Below are 16,704 nucleotides of genomic sequence, written 5' to 3'. Positions count from 1 at the left end.
TTACAAGGATGATATTGTACGAGCTATTTTTTTTTTAAGGAGTGAATTCATCATACGGGTTGCACCACTACATTGCAATGTATTTTGTACATGGGCAATGGGGATAAGGGGACAATATTGTTTTAGGACAGTGGTGTAAGTGTAGCGTAACCAAAAGCTGGAAGCCACAGCTGCATAGTTATCAGTTGGGGCAGTGAACTTCATCGATAGTGAGAGAGATCAATGGAGCACGAAGACTCTGTTTGCATTGAATTACAACTTGATGTGCGTTGACAACATTGATCAGAGGATAGGCCCTACTGGTCCCCTGTCTTTATCCGCAAGGTTATAGACAGATGTTGATTTTAAGAACGAGGAATTTCATCGGATACCGCAAGCCTGATATCCTAGAGCGTAAATATGAAAGAGTTAGATCCTATATTAAATTGGAGCTTAGAACATAAACTTTAACCTTAAAGTAAAAAATGTAAAAATTCTTCATTAATTAGCCACTTACAGCGAGGTGAATATTTAATTAGTCAACATTGTTGGCACCATATCTCCAAAAGTGTACCCCCGATCGTCAATGTTTTTTCAGTTTCAGACTTCTGGAATACTGTAGATGTGCATTCCGGCCTAAAATCACGGACGACGTCACAATGACGTCATTTATAGTGCGTTTTCGAACGTGTACAAAACATATGGAGATTTGGTAAATGCCATACAGTATGTACCTATCATGAGTTGTGACTTCTTGAGATGAGTCTACGCATTTGAATATAACTGGATGCAGTCGCTTCCATGGTATTGTTAAACATTCTCTATGGTAAATGCAATTCAGTATGTACCTATCATGAGTTGTGACTTCTTGAGAGGAGTCTACTCAAGTCTCCTTTTCTTGTTTTTCTACTTACGTTCTGGACCACAGCGAAGTGTCTTTTTATTCGTTTCCTAACCGAGTTCTGGACCAATATACTTTGCACACGAATGTGTAGGGTTTTCGTTTAACGAACGTGCGTATATAAATAGGGGTTTTTGACGACGACGACATACCATGGTGTCCACAGAATTACACTAAACTTCAACAGTTTGAAGATAATGACAGTTGAAAGCTTCCATTAAAATATTACTTGCTGTGGTGTTGTAGTTTTTGAGAAATGAGTGAAAAAATAAAATGTCAAATTTAGACTCCGTCCGAGGTGGCGTCCTGCGTGGACGAACGTGCGTAATTGAATAGGGGTTTTTGACGACGACGACGTCCTCGTCAAAACACCTAAAGGCATCTAATACTACATTTCAACTCTACTTAATAGTTAAAGGCATGAGCAGTTCATATTTAGTGACAATGTTCGCAAAATCGTGACACGAGAATTTTTTCGCCGGATCATAATCCCCTCTGTTGATATAGATACATGTTAACCCACTGTTAGTGCATCGGTCCTCATAGCCAAGTGGTCATCAGTCGCGCTTACTTCTCTGACACATGCAAGTTCGAATCTGCGCACGGGAAAATTATTTTTGTTATCCCCAAAAACTAATTTTTTTTCTTTTTGTAATATTTAAGTTAGATTCTTATCTTTATATCGATAGTGTTACCTTTTCTTTTTCTTAATTTTTAGCCCAACATAACATGTGTGCATGCATGACACGATGATGTTTGAAAAACACAGTAAGCGGAAAATGGTGATCATAAGCGCAGAGTTTGGTGGTTAAGAGTTCTGTGAAATCAAATCGTACTAGATCAAACATCAAACCACCGACCCCCAAAAATGTTAAAACTCGTAATTAATTAACCACGTGACCCATATTTGCATATTTAATTGGGAAATCTTTGTAGCACCATATCTCAAGAAGTAAACCGCCGTTTTTTAGACTGTTTGTAGTTAAAGACTCCTTGGGGACTGGAGATTAATTTTGAAAAACCGTGACCTCAAGTTGACCTCTACTTCCGGGTCAACCCAAAGTGTGGCAATATCGATTTTCAAACTATTCTCAGTTAGAGACTCCTTGGGCATTGGAGATTCGCCTTAGGTTACCATGACCCCATGTCGACCTCTACTTCCGGGTCAACCGGAAGTTGCACCATAACTCATTCAGCATTTTCTTCTTTTTTTCAATGATAGACTCCTTGGTAATTTTAGCTCATAATCCAAGCAAAAGAACACAGAACAGCTTTGTGTTTGTTCACAAACCCCTAATGTCTAGTTTACACAAGTTTTGTTTCACTATAATTAGGGGAAAGGCACTGAATACTAAACTCCACAGCGGTTCGGCCCATTGGAGAATACCCGAGCGAGATTGACCTTATGACGTCATTTTGCATATGCTTGCATCTTTTAGACATGAAAATATTAACAACCAGGTCCTAGTGGTTAGTCCACTCTTATGTAACAACTCCCCAAACCTACTGCTACAAATGTACTTGAATAAAGAGGTCTGAAGCAGTGCTTGCATCTTTTAAACATGAAAATATAAACAACCAGGTCCCAGTGGTTAGTCCACTCTTATGTAACAACTCCCCAAACCTGCTGCTACAAATGAACTTTAATATAGAGGTCTGAAGCAGTACTGATCTTTTAGACATGAAAATATTAACAACCAGGTCATAGTGGTTAGTCCACTCTTATGTAACAACTCACTAAACCTGCTGCTACAAATGTACTTGAATAAAGAGGTCTGAAGCAGTGCTTGCATCTTTTAAACATGAAAATATAAACAACCAGGTCCCAGTGGTTAGTCCACTCTTATATGTAACAACTCCCCAAACCTGCTGCTACAAATGTACTTGAATAAAGAGGTTTGAAGCAGTACTTGCATCTTTTAGACATGAAATCCGTTTTAAAAAACTACAATAATAGGCAATGTTTATACATGATAAAATAACTTGAGCGATCGCACGTAACCCTCCCCCACAGTAGATTTGAAGGCAGTACATAACAAGTTAATGATATTTTAACAGTCGGTTTTAAAGTGTTTTGGGTTGGGTTTTTTTTTTATAGTAAAAACACTATTTTGTTTTCTTCATAAAAAAGTTCTTCTTACTTAGGAATACTTTTATGTCGAGTGCTTACAATTAACCGTGGACTAAAAAAAACTACCTAAATGAAGACATTTTAAATTTTGCTCTGACAAATAATTTGACCTGTTTTTAAATTAATTTTAATAACATTGTCATTACATTTTTAAAGAAAAAAATCTCTAACATTAATGAGCCCCCTTACGAACACAATAACTTGGTACACATAAATAAAGTATGGCTTCCAGTGCAGTTAAGTTGACGTTGCAATTCATGTTGAATTTTGAAATAGCGAAGATCGGAAATCGAGCAGTTGGTACAACAGTATACTATTAGTTAAACAAAAAATAACATAAAAAATTGACGGACCAGTCAAAAACCTGGCGGACCAGTAAAAAATCAAGCCAACTGGTCCTGCTGGCCAGTTGAAAAAAAAGTTGAGGGCAACCCCTGTTTGCTCTGCAAAGCAGTTAACACGGACAATTTTGTGAAGTTTTGTGACTGTTATGAATCTCCCTGTCAAAATTCTTTTGTTTTAGGTGTTGTGATCTTGCTCATAAGTATTGATATATCGATTACTGTTACAGGGCCTTAGCTCAATTGCTATGCGCCAAGCAGAGCAATCACTCAGCGGAGAGCATTGGGGTGTACGTAAAGTGAAGCAAGCTATCTCCACAACGGCAGCTCGATTCTCTGGATTTATGCAACACGTAAGTCATCAAATCTGCATTATGTTAATGGTGCTGCTTCAGAGAAAATCAAGCTGACCTGGGTTATTGTACAATCAATCAATCAATCAATCAATCAGCCAATCATTCAATCAATCAATCAATCAATCAATCAATCAATCAATCAATCAATCAATCAATCAATCAATCAATCAAGCTCTATCAGGTTCCACCTACTTTGTATAATCCAGATTAGCCGGCAGGTTATTGAAGAGCAGATTATTATAGTCAAACCTTTTCCGTTTTTTATTAATAAGGTATATGAATTCCACTCCCACTTGTACGTTTTTTTTTGTAAAGGTTGCTTATGAAAGGCTAATATTAAAGAGCCATTAATATTGCTGAGTATTACATTGTTTCTTGCTAGAGTGTTGTTAATATCTCAGAGTACATTTGGTTGCCGGAGTGTCGATACGAATATCAGAGTAAAACACCTTTTCGCAAATACTGGGGTGCGTGCGTAAAGCTTGGAATTAGGTGCATAGTGGTCTAGCTGGTGATCAAATTGTATCCATATCTATCCCACTGATGCACCTCATTCAACAGTCTGCGCTTGCGCAGTGGTATTTGCGAAATGCATCTTGCCATAATTGTTGTTAAATGAGCAGTGGTGCCATACTTAACTGCCTCAAAACTTCTGCGTGACAATAGAATATTGTCAAAAGGACATGCACTACAACAAAGTAATCCAACCAACTCTTAAAGGCAGTGGACACTATTGGTAATTACTCCAAATAATTATCAGCATATAACCTCACTTGCTAAAGAGTAATGGGGAGACTGTTGATAGTATAAAACATTGTGAGGAACGGCTCCCTCTGAAGTGACGTAGTTTTCGAGAAAGAAGTAATTTTCCACGAATTTGATTTCGAGACCTCAAGTTTAGAATTTGAGGTCTTGAAATCAAGCATCTGAAAGCACACAACTACGTATGGCAGGGGTGTTTTGTTCTTTCATAGTTATCTCGCAACTCCGACGACCAATCAAGCTCAAATTTTCGCAGGTTTGTTATTTTATCCATATGTTGAGATACACCAAGTGAGAAGACTGGTCTTTGACAATTACCAATAGTGTCCTATTCTGGATCCATCTATCCGTTTTTTAAATTGCGCCCTCTATTGCCAACAAGTTCATTCATTCAACGAATCACGTTTTGTCAATTTTCCGTCAAAAGTTTGTTCCGACATTTTCACACTTTGTGACTAGTTTAATCCATCCCAATCTACTGCCTTCTCAGATAACGCCTACGAGAAGCATTGCCTGTAAGTTTATAGCTTTCCTTGCCTTGTTTTTGGACTTCAAAGGGTGTTTTTGTGGGTATTTAGGCCTCGTTAATTCATGGGATTTGTGTTCACATTTAGCTTACATATCGTTTCTGGTTAAGGGGATATGCATGTGGGTTTTTACTGCACGGGTCACGCCCAATTTTCCATTTGTGTGAGGTCTAGTTCTGTGTATTATTGCATTTTGGCTTCAGCATTCTTTTAGCCATTCGTTACAACATGTAGTCATTATAGTTTTCCTATTCTTGTAGTATTACAGTTTTACTCCTTGTTCATCACTGACGTCATATACCCCCAGCTTGAATAAATCACTACAGGAGCTTGGAGGCTATTTCCTGACTCTCATGTCGATTATTAATGGAGTTTGGCTGGCTGTCTAATTTTGGTTTCAAACACCTCAAGGAGGACAGTACATGTCCATTGTCTTTAAACCTCTGCATTTCTAGGATGCGCAAGAGTTCCTCTGTCAGTGCCTGGATCAACTCAAAGACGACACCGAAAGGGCCAACAAGAGGGCGCTAAACTCCCCCTTGGACGAGACCCCAGGGACGGATGATGATAAAATGAAACTGAGGTCTCGCTATCCGCACGACTGCCCGATTGTCAAGAACTTTGAATTTGAAGTCATGCACTCTATCACCTGCAAGCAGTGCAGGGAGGTTGTGACCAAGGCGGAACAATTCTACGATCTCTCGCTGGACATGCCCAGAAGGAGGTTTGGCAATCATTTTTACTCTCTTGAGAATACTCTTTTTTTTTTTTTTACTTTCGGCTCTGGCTCAACAAAGTTCTAAAATATTTTTTCCGTTTTGTATTCCTCCCCGTTTTGTGGCCACATAACATTCAGTTGGGAGGGTTCTGATATTATGCTATGATATTATACTAGAACTCTTGTATATAAGATACTTTCGCATCTTGTATATAAACCTTTATGTTATTCCTGAGACGATGTGATTTGTTGGGCTGCTTCTAGTGCGGGTGTTGTGCTGACATTTGTTTCCTTTAGTCTTTAAGTGACTGTTTTATTGTGTCCTGTATTGTGCATTGTATTTTTATAATTGTGTGCTATGTTACTGGAGTGTTAAAAACAGTACAGGAGATCTTGTTAATGTCATAATGTATTCCCTAATTTTGAACGATATATTGTGTATTTTGAATGTCTTTTTAAGCACGAGATCCAAGGCAATATATCTATTGTAATCTGTACATGTATTGAGAATGTTCTCCTTTTTGGATTACTTTCGGCTCTGCCTCAAAGTTCTCAAATGTCAGAATTTTTTTCCCCACATGACAAGGTAAACTGGACTTCACTCAGACTCGACTGCACCTCAATAATTCTGTGTTAGCGAATGCATTTATATATCTTATCTATCGCTTTTTCTATAATTTTTAATTGTTAATGACTAATGTTTTATCTTTAAATTATTCTAATATACATCATAAACTCTTGATGTCACTTTTTGTAAACTGAAAAATTGTTACCGGACTTGTTGTTTGGTATTTTTTAATAAAACCAAAAGGAAACAAAACTAATGTGATTTTTGGAGAAGTTTCCTTCTCTATAAAAGTAAATTCATTGCCATACTTTTTAAATTTTAAAATGTTAATTGTCACAATTCAATATTTGTATCAATTGTTTTAAACTTTTCCATATTTCAGTATTTCTAACCCTATCGGGTCGATCCAGGTTGAGGTATAAGGCCGTGTCCAAATTGGCGACTTTGGCTACAGCTACGGCTAGATCAGCGCGTCTGTCAGTGTTGAAGAATGGCCGTAGCCGAAGTCGCCAATTCGAACACGGCCTAACTTAGAGAGGTTTGCGGTGACAACATGTGAATATCTCTATGTGACTAGTGTTGGTTCCGAAAAGAACCGGTGGTTAGGGACTCCTATTAACGATTGTTATTATTGGTCCATGTTTCAGTCATTCTAACCCGATCGGGTCGATCCAGACGGCGCTGGAGCAGTTCTTCAGAGAGGAGGGTATAGAGTATGCCTGCGGAGAATGTGACTGCAAGCAGGCTATAGTCACGCATAAGTTCACTAAGCTACCAAGGTAATAGAAGTTTTTGTTGGGATGTGTTTTTTGTGATGCTGATTGGAAGCTGTTTGTTGCTGTTTTCTTAACAACTAGGCAGTGCACTCAGCTGAACTTTGACATGTGACTTATAGTGTATCAGACCTGCCAACCTGTACGCATTTTGCGTACCATGCACGCATTTTCACCCCTGATTACGGTGGTACGAGATATGCTGCAGAATGTACGCAAAAGGCTAAATCTAAATCGCGGTGTTTTAAAACTGCAGCACGAACGGACAATTTTGTTCTCAATTTAATCAACTGTTATTCGTTCAACCCCAAGTGCAAAAACAACAGATCAAAAACACCCCACATCTGAGTGATCATTATGCGCTTCGATAAAAAAGAGGTTGTGCTTAGAATTATTTTTAAAATTCTTACTCCCGCTGGAAAACTAATGAACCAATGCGTAACAGAGGGGGTGGGAATGGCGCATACCAGTTCGGTCAACCTGGTATAGTACATGTACAGCCTTATGCATGGATGTACATGTACGTGCACACAACTCGGCTCGAATTCGTTCGGCGTCGCCGTGTGTTTATATCTAGGGACTTTTCGTTTTCGACGACGGATGGTTCTGCGACGGTTGTTCACCTAAACGTTGTCGTTTTCAGCACAACGAAGAATCATCCAAAGTACTGTTGTAGAAATTGAGGGCTCCCGTCCTCAAAGCCGACGCATGCGCAGATGACGCCAAATGTCATCTTACCCGTCGCAGAACCATCCGTCGTCGAAAACGAAAAGTCCCTACTATGCAACATGGACGCCGATCGAAGGCGAAGTGTCAGTGATGGGGGAAAAAGTACTCCTTCACCCGGAAAAAAAGAGAATGCACGCGTGCACATGCAGTCGGCAGTCCACACACTTAATTTGATTTAGACATCTCACTCAAAGAGCGGCAGCAGTTTAGGTCAGGAGGTAGTCATGTTATTATTTGCGTCACGATTTTTCCCAACTCCCGAGAATTTGGGGAGAATAATGGGAAATTAATGGCCTGTAATCTTTGTATAAGCCTGATAAGGGAAACAAATGATGAATTGAAGCATGCCTGAATTGAAGTGGAACTGGAAAACTCTACGGTGGGCTTTCGTTTGTCCGCTTACTGGGCAACCAAAGCTGGATACCAAGTTATAATATTTGCATGCCGAGTTTAAGTTACTACTGATTTAGGAACATTGTTCAACAGAGCTTGTCAATGAAATTAATATATGTTATGGATCAGAAATATGTGAAAATGGGCTCACCGCCCATAGGGAAACCCCTGGCCAATTTTTTTGTGATATTAAAAAAAAAAAAAAAAAAAAAAAATATTTGCCCCTTCAGTTTTAAATCCTTGATCTAGGCATTTGGAACATAGTTTCCAGTCAACTGGTTATTTCTTTTTCATTTTTTTTCCAGACTTTTAAGGTCACGAGCACAAAAAGTCAGAAAAGGCCACACAAACCACCCTAAGATAAACACTGATATCATGATACACCTTTTTTTAATTTTATGAAGTAGCCTGTATTTTGTGTGAATATGATATATAATTACATTAAATGAATGGTTCATCTAAATGACGTGGTCCATGGTTTTTGCTGACTGACCGTAAGCATTGTGCCATATGCCGACGTGCACTGGGCGATCTGGCTTATGCCGCTGCGATAATGTGGTACTCAATTTTTTTTTACAAGGTTGGCAGGTCTGGTGTATATTTCTTTATATTTTTGCCTATAAATCAGTATTTAATGGACAAAACCCAATATGAGTGCCAATGTCTTTAAAGATTGATAATATTGAAGAATTATTTATTTTTGTCATTTACAAAATATTGTTTTTATATTGGGTTATAGTAGCCCTATTTTGTACCTAGATTGAGGATTTATGTATATACATATATGTCTTGCCTTTTTAAATACCTTTGTTCATTGGTGTTTGTGCATGTTTTTTCATGCCCTGATGTCCATCTGTGTATTGTTTTTTTTCCACCAACTGTTACCACTGTGCAATTATCCTAGTATAATCCTAGGTAATCGAAGTAACAGAACAGCAAACCCTGTTTTTTTTACCTTCATTTTCCTCCTTGCTGAGAATTTCATGTTGTCAATAGTAATGATAAATTGGTATAAGAGTTGTCTTCAGAAAACCTTTTTCAATTTATCATCAATTGCAAAGCTTTTGATGGCAAATTGGTCCAATGGTGCTCAATCAAAGGTAGTGCTGTCTTTCATTTTCACTTTTTTTTCTAAAGAATTGATAAATTTGTCTTCGTAAACCTGTTTAAATTCATCATTGTCACTTACAAAGCTTTCGAATGCAAATTGGTCCAATGGTTTTCAATCAGACATGTTATGTCTTTCATTCTCGCCTTTCCAAAAACCGCAACCTTACAAACGGACAATGAAGATCGCAAGTACTATGTCTCGAGTCATTCTTAACTTCTGCAACCGTTATAAATTATAAGTGGTGACTGATTGTTTTCCAATAAATCGCAGAGCAAACCAATCAGCTTACAGAAAACATTTTCCCAACATGTATTCTCCTGTCCTTGTTTGATTATTTGATCATTCATCACCTCTGTCCGACCTGTCAAACCAAATGAGTTTTCTGGACTTGATAGTGGGGCAATTTATCTTGTTCTTTCAGGGTAATTATCATTCATCTTAAGCGCTACAAATTTGACGCTGACGCCTTCCAGTACTCCAAGCTCCGTCGTCACATCCTCATACCCAGGTAATTGTCCGTCCACTACCACTGCACCAAGGAAACCCAGAGTCCAACCTCTCTCCCAAAGTCATTAGTCAACGGGACGTCATCTCCAAGGCCACAACAACTCAATGCCGAGAGAACTCAAAGGTTGTCCCTCACAGCCCCGTCGACGAGGGAATCTAATTGGTCTGCAAGGAGCGAGTCGTTTAAGCCCTCACGCTTCAGTTTTACGCCCACTGCGCCCTCAAGGAAGAGGCTGAACTATGACGACAACAGGTACTTAAATATTTTCTCATCATCGATGTGATTTCATGTCACTCAATAACTATTTATCTACCAGCCTAATCAAGTCAATGAGGTTAGGTTGGGTTTTTGTTTTTGGTGTTGCCATGCAAAGTTCAGAATGTAACTTTTGCACTGACCGTATGCGAAGCGTGATACATTGACACTCACAATACTCAGAGTGCAATATGAAAACTGTGATTGGGTTATCGCCTGATATCACACTCTGGTTTGATTGGATTATTAGTGCATACTGGAAGGTAATATAGTAGAAACAATAATACATGGCACCCTGAACTAAGATATTGACAAAATGGAGAGCCCGCCAACACAGGGTTAGCAGGCCTGTATGCTTTGTTTGTGAAAGGGCACCGGCACCAAGGCATTTTTCCCTTGGTAATGGTTTCCCCTTATGTGGAAATTGTAAATTACTGGAGCATTTCAAAGGCAATGACCAGAGGGGCAATCACCCTCGTTACCTTTCGTGAAGTATAAGGCCTTGAGTGCTGGCACGTTAATTTGGAGTTCGTTGGTTCAAATCCTGCTCCCGGAATCATTAAAAAAATTTACCTGATCGGTTTCCCTTGGGGTTTATTATTTGATATTATACATGTACATTACAAGACTTAAAATTGTGGTTTTAATTGATCGTTGTTCATATTGTATACTTTTGTTTGAATATTGTTGAACGTTGATAAGGCATTAATTTATGTAAAATGCCTGCACATGTCATTTGATTTCTTGTTTATAAAATGTTTCTTATTTTGGTTTGTAAATTTATAAACATATTTTTCCCTCAATACTATTTAAATGGATGCTTTTATCTGTCACCCTCATATTGAAACATGTATGCATTTTTCATTCATTGTTATCTTCCAGATGATTTTTATAATTAAAAACCCATTGCAGACTTCTTATATGTTTAAGTTTTGTCCTTTCAGATGACTTCCTCTTTTTGGGTTTTGATTTTCCTCCTTTATATTTCACTTTCTGTGTACAAAAGTACAGGAATATTATCTTTTCTTCTGTTTTTCTTGCCTGGTTTTCTCTTTTCCTCATTTTTGTCATGGATAGTTAATACTAACATGCCTGGGGTTGATTTCACAAAGAGTTAGGACTCGTCTTATCTCGAGTTAGTACGAAACTCGTCCTAACTTAGGATAAATGTAAAGGTCTGCATGCTACAGTGCAGGTTTGGGACTCGTCCTAAGTCCTAGGATTAGTCTTAAGTTAGGAAGAGTTTTGTGAAATCGACGGCTGGTATGTCTTGTGCCTCTTTATCAATGTTGTTTTGAGACTCGTATACGTAGTTTGCTTTCTATTGTAACAATTGCTTTGTGTATATTTGTTTATTGTTTTATGTTTTGTGTTGCGCAAATGTTGCCATATAAATGTCTGGTATTATTATTGATACTATAGTTTGAGTGTATTAGCTCATCAATTAGATTAGAATAGGAGCTTTTACATCATTATCCCGCAATTAGGCCTAGTTAGAGTGTAAGGTTAGACGTCACATTACATTGATACCACTGCTTATTAAGTTTTCTTCACTTTTAATACCTTTATACTGTATCCGATTTTTGTTTTTGGCCTGTGGTGTCACTGTTGGTGAATTTATTGCCGCTTTGTAAATGATAAATAGGTTAAATATGTATAATATGGAGTTTAATATATTTGTTTTCAACCCTTACCTGACAATATGCAAACAATTGCGGTAGTAGAATATATAGCAAGACAATTTCTCAACTTAATGTAATCATGTAACCAGTAAGTAGATTATACACATGGTGTTACAGTAAACCAAATATAAATTGAGAACAAAACATGTGACAATTTGTTAATTGATTTTTTTTTCTCCTCACTCTTTGTGGCAGTAAACAACCAAGGCAAACCATTCTCCTGGAAAGTAACACAGACTCAGACGGTGACGAGAACAAAAAAGTCTTAGAGATGAGTAAAAAAGAGTCGGAGAGAAAAAAGCGAGAAGCAGATGAGAGGTTGCGGCTTGAGGAAGAAGAATTGAAAAAGGTTTGATGTCCCCCCAACCCCCTCCAAGTTTATTTTTTGTGTTAGCAAGGCAGGTTTAATACCTTGAATAGGAAGAAAGTTTCTGTTTGAGAAAGTCAGAATGTTTTTATGTGGACATTAATTTTTTGCCAGCAACCCGCCTGGGCTTGGGATAAGGCTCTGTTACTTGAAAAACATTTCACTAATATTTGAAATTGCCAAAAATTTCAAATAATTTTAGTAATGAAAATGAGTATTTGACCCACTGCGTCATTGTCATTTAAGGCTGCTGATTGCAGCATTTGCCATTATGGGAGTAAAATTGCATATGAATTTTATGGTAGGCATTTAAAAATCTGTTTAATGGATTGAGTGTCACCTAATATGTTCATTAACTGCACAATCATGGAGAAATTCATTGTACAACACTCTCAAAATGGCGCAACAAAGATTTTCCTGATCATCAAATTTAAGTTCTGGTGGTTAGGTCATCGGAGTGTGTATTCAAATTCCGGTCGGGACACTATAAGTGGGTACCAGCTAGGGTAGAGGTTGATACTGTGTATGAAAAGCCCTTAGAGCATAGGGTTGCCCAGGTTGTATACCCCCAAGGGAGCTGAGACAGATTAAAAGAATGTTATGGCCAATTGACCAATGCAATAATGTAAAGCGCCTTGAGAGGGTTATTGTGAAATGTGCTCTATATAAGAACTAGTTATTACTACAAATATTATTATGACATCATGTCGTTTGGGTCAATAAGTTGTTTTATCATGTGTTGTATTTTTTATTTATTTTACTTATCAAATAATAAACCTCAAGGTAACCAGACTGGGCATTTTTTTCTTTGCTCAATCCCAATATTTTTTTTGTTTTACTTGTAGGAATCCTTGAGAAGATGACACTCTGAGATGTGCAGGAAGATGTGTGGGGAGGCAGCCCACCTGCAAGGCCTCCCCTGAAATGGCTGCTGAAGAGACTGCTGAAGAGACACGAGTACATAAAGTGCCATAGAAGCTTTACTGTAGTGAAATATTTGCCATCATCCTGCAATACACACATGGTAAGTTGCAGTCAAGTTTGTTGTTATTCTATCTTTAAATAAATTAGCTTACGACAGGGCCCAGTTTTATGGCTCTGCTTACTGTAAGGACAGAATCAAGGTTACGGAGGTTACAGCACGCGTATTTCACGGGTTAGCGGTTAATTTTGGCTTCTGCGCGTGCGTACGCCCTGTTACTAGGCATTCTACACTTACAAGGCTAGGGCAGAAACTCGGCGCTTGCTCGTAAGCAGAGAATCGTGATCGTTAGCACAGAATTCTGCAGTAAGTAGAGCCATGAAATTGGGCCCAGTATCGCTAACAAAAAAGTTTTACTGAACTCCTGTATTTGAGATTTGCGTCCAGAATTAAAACAGTTTTCATTTTAATGATTTTGTTGTGGCATGTTATGGCCACGTTTCTGCGACTGGCTAGTGCCCAACTTTATGGTGTGTGCCAACCAATAATGTCTGTAGGTATGCATGAATATATTCAGGGTGTTTCATTGTCACCAATTGAATGATTTCACTGTTTTTCTTTATCAGAATGCCTTGTGCGATCATAACCCCAGCGGTGCGTTTTGGCGGTTGTAACCAATAATTTTTTTGGTTGAATTAGCCAACGGTTAATCACAGGCCAATAATCAAAATTTGTATTGGTTACTGTCGCCAAAACACACCCCTTGAAGTGTAACTTTGAAATATCCTATATTGCATATTTAAGTTAATCCTGTGATTGATCCATCTTATGGTGAAGACTATACAGAGCGTACTGTAAAAAGATGCATCAAGATAGAGCTACTGGTCCCCTCTCAATGTTTTTCAATCTTGCGGAATGCTAATTGCATACAGTTTTAGGTCATCATATAAAAGCATGATTCATTTGAAATGTTTTGCATCGAAACACAGGCAATTTGACACCCATGTACTTTAAACATAAATGTTTTTAATAAATGGATTAAAGGAGCACGTTGCCTTGGATCGGTCGAGCTGGTTTTTGAAAAGTGTTGTAACCGTTTGTTATTAAATGCATTGATCAGAAAGATGTTTTAAAAGTAGAATATAATGATCCACACAAAGTTGCCTCGAAATTTCGTAGTTTTCTTCATACCTCGTCGACAAACACCATCGGCCACTTATGGGAGTCAAATTTTGGACTCCCATAAATGGCCGACCGTGTAAGTTCACAAAGTAAAAGGAAAACCATGCAACTTCGACGCAAATATGTGTGGATCATTGTATTCTACTCTTAAAACATCTTTCCAACAATATGCATTTTATAACAAATGGTTACAAACGCTTTTTATAGACCCACTCGTCCGATCCAAGGCAACGTGTTCCTTTAATGTGACAGCACTCTATACCAACTGAGCTATCTAGACCTATGTCGGTGTCCCTATTTTGTACATACATCGTTTTAAACTGTCGTGTAGCCAGGGATCATATATGACACAGTTGGTAGAAATGTCTACACGTTAATCTGGAGGTGGTTAGTTCGAGTCCCACTCTACTCAATTTTGTTTTTCAACCCAAAATTGTTTTCTTTACAGGTCTAAAAGAGAAATGACAAGACAAGCACATAAGAAAATGAGATGATGGAAAACCTCTTTAGTTGTTTGTGTTCTGCTCAGATGTTGCCTAGAGACAAGGGATGCTCAGGTAATACTGCTCAGAATTATTATCACAACAAATCCTTATGTAAAAGATAAATCGAACATTGAAAGGGGCAGCAGTGTAGACCGACTCATGAGCAGGCCTGGAATTTCATGTTGGAAGGGCAAGGCCATTTGCATTTTGCAAAGGGCACTTCAGTGGGAAACTTTTGAAGGCACCAAGGCCAATACATGGGGCAATGGAGATCGATGGTCTCCGTAGCAAGCATGTTATTCCAGGCCTGAGTGCAGATGCTATAGGGAAGGTATTTTGATGGTGTTTATATAAAACCTTTGATCAAAGTTAATTGCATCAGAACAACCATGTCAAATCTGCATGTAGATCCTGCAAATATTACGAAAGTGCCCCATGCGAAAACTGTGCAATTTTGTCCATACATTCTCGTTATTTTAACCATGTCTGATGGTGTATAAAAAAAAAAGTAAAATCTTATTCAAACTAGCTTATGTTGGCCGACTTATAAACGCCCGGAACAACTCAGAGTATCCATTTTTTTTATGGTCAGTTGACCATATTATTTGAACCGGGAAATCTATTGTGCTGCATGCACAGGCTAGGCAGGCACCTATACCATGCTATGCTTTAAATCCCTCATGAAAATATATGGAGGGTACTTTAATCTCCCTTTCTGGGGGATATTGTGTAATTCCGGATTCCAGACCTATGTCCTTAATTTACAAATGATGGAGCAGGTTGCCATCACTGTATTTGGCTCAATGAGAAGTTGTCCGAATGGTAAATTATTAGTATTAGATTATCATCCTTAGCCTTGGCCAAGGTTTTACGATAAAGAGTGAACTCATACCTTTTTTTTAAAACACAAAACAGAAGTAAGTTCATTATGTTTCCATAATAAAGCTGAGGGGGTGGAAAGTCTCGATTACCTACAGAGGTGAGGTAACCAATAATTATTTCTACTAGTTATTTGTTTTTCTTTGATTATCTTGCAGTACTTTGATAATATCTTCTCCACATTGGGAGAGATTGAAAGAGAACAGGTGATGAGGAGGGTGACTCCAGGAATGCGGCCCCATTACAATGTGAGCATGAGGCGACCACGGACACATGTTTATGCCAGACTGCAACACTGTACTAATGAAACTCAATGCATGCATCAAGGACATTCACCAAAGAGCCACTGCAAACAAGATGATGCTTAATGCTGCAAAGCATTGGTTCTTCATTTTACATCAAGATTTTCACAACAGCCACTTCCAGTCATTTCCATCACATTTGGTGATGTGAAACCACTCAACGAAAGCCAGAAATCTCTGTGCAGTCATGGATGAACATCTACATGTATCACTGAAGGCCCATGTCTCTACCCTATATGCCGCTCTTAAATTACTGTCATCCAAAGATGTTTTAAATTTAGAAAATAATGATCCACACAAATACACCTGGAAATTGTTTGGTTTTCCTTGGCTGTCTTGAACTAACATGATCTGCCATTTTGTTGAAACAGTAGTTTGACTCCCCAAAATGGCAGACCATCATAGTTCACAAAGTATTTGGAAAACCTCACAGTTTTTAGGATCACTTCTTCCCTGACATGTAAAAAATTCTGAGATTAAATTTTGAATAGTCTACCAACTAGTAGTTTCAAAACTAGCTAAACTTAAAATGTGGATTTCTCGAAAAAGACATATTTAGCTGCTTTTTTGGCCCTTCGTGAAATTGCTGACAATATGATTGAAATTAGAAAATAATTTTCCACAAAAATATACCTGGAAATCGTTTGTATTTTCTTGTAACCCTCCTGAACTATAACACAACCTGCCATTTTTGTTGAAGCAAATTCATGACTCCTCAAAATGGCAGACTATTTTAGTGCACAGTATAAGTATTATGGAATTTTTGACTCCACAAAGTAAAAGGAAAACCACACAGTTTTGAGGCACCTTGGTGTTGATAATTACACACAAAT

The 16,704-nt window shown here is 38.1% G+C and overlaps 1 protein-coding gene across 4 annotated transcripts; it reads left to right on the top strand.

Moving 5' to 3' along the window:
* Positions 1-5,668: 5,668 nt before the first annotated feature.
* On the top strand, positions 5,669-16,704 carry LOC117300928 (ubiquitin carboxyl-terminal hydrolase 37-like). Of its 4 annotated transcripts, XR_004520243.1 has the most exons (7): positions 5,669-5,721; positions 6,931-7,062; positions 9,711-10,049; positions 11,930-12,083; positions 12,947-13,125; positions 14,654-14,762; positions 15,728-16,704. XR_004520243.1 is itself a non-coding variant. In XM_033784793.1 (3 exons), the coding sequence occupies exons 1-3, from the start codon at positions 5,708-5,710 to the stop codon at positions 9,799-9,801; spliced, it is 237 nt and encodes a 78-aa protein (XP_033640684.1). In that variant the 5' UTR covers positions 5,675-5,707; the 3' UTR covers positions 9,802-9,913. The 4 variants fall into 4 exon arrangements, 1 of the variants encoding a protein (XP_033640684.1); XR_004520244.1 differs by lacking the exon at positions 11,930-12,083; XR_004520245.1 differs by lacking the exons at positions 9,711-10,049; positions 11,930-12,083.

Source organism: Asterias rubens, chromosome 16, assembly GCF_902459465.1.
Source record: "Asterias rubens chromosome 16, eAstRub1.3, whole genome shotgun sequence".
NCBI classification, from domain to species: Eukaryota; Metazoa; Echinodermata; class Asteroidea; order Forcipulatida; family Asteriidae; genus Asterias; species Asterias rubens.
The sequence above is the reverse complement of the archived record's forward strand: the minus strand, read 5'-3'. Positions and strand labels throughout refer to the sequence as shown.

Coding starts and splice junctions, on each gene's coding strand:
- LOC117300928 (XM_033784793.1), top strand. Junction 7,063..9,710: donor AAGTTCACTAAGCTACCAAG/GTAATAGAAGTT, acceptor TTGTTCTTTCAG/GGTAATTATCATTCATCTTA.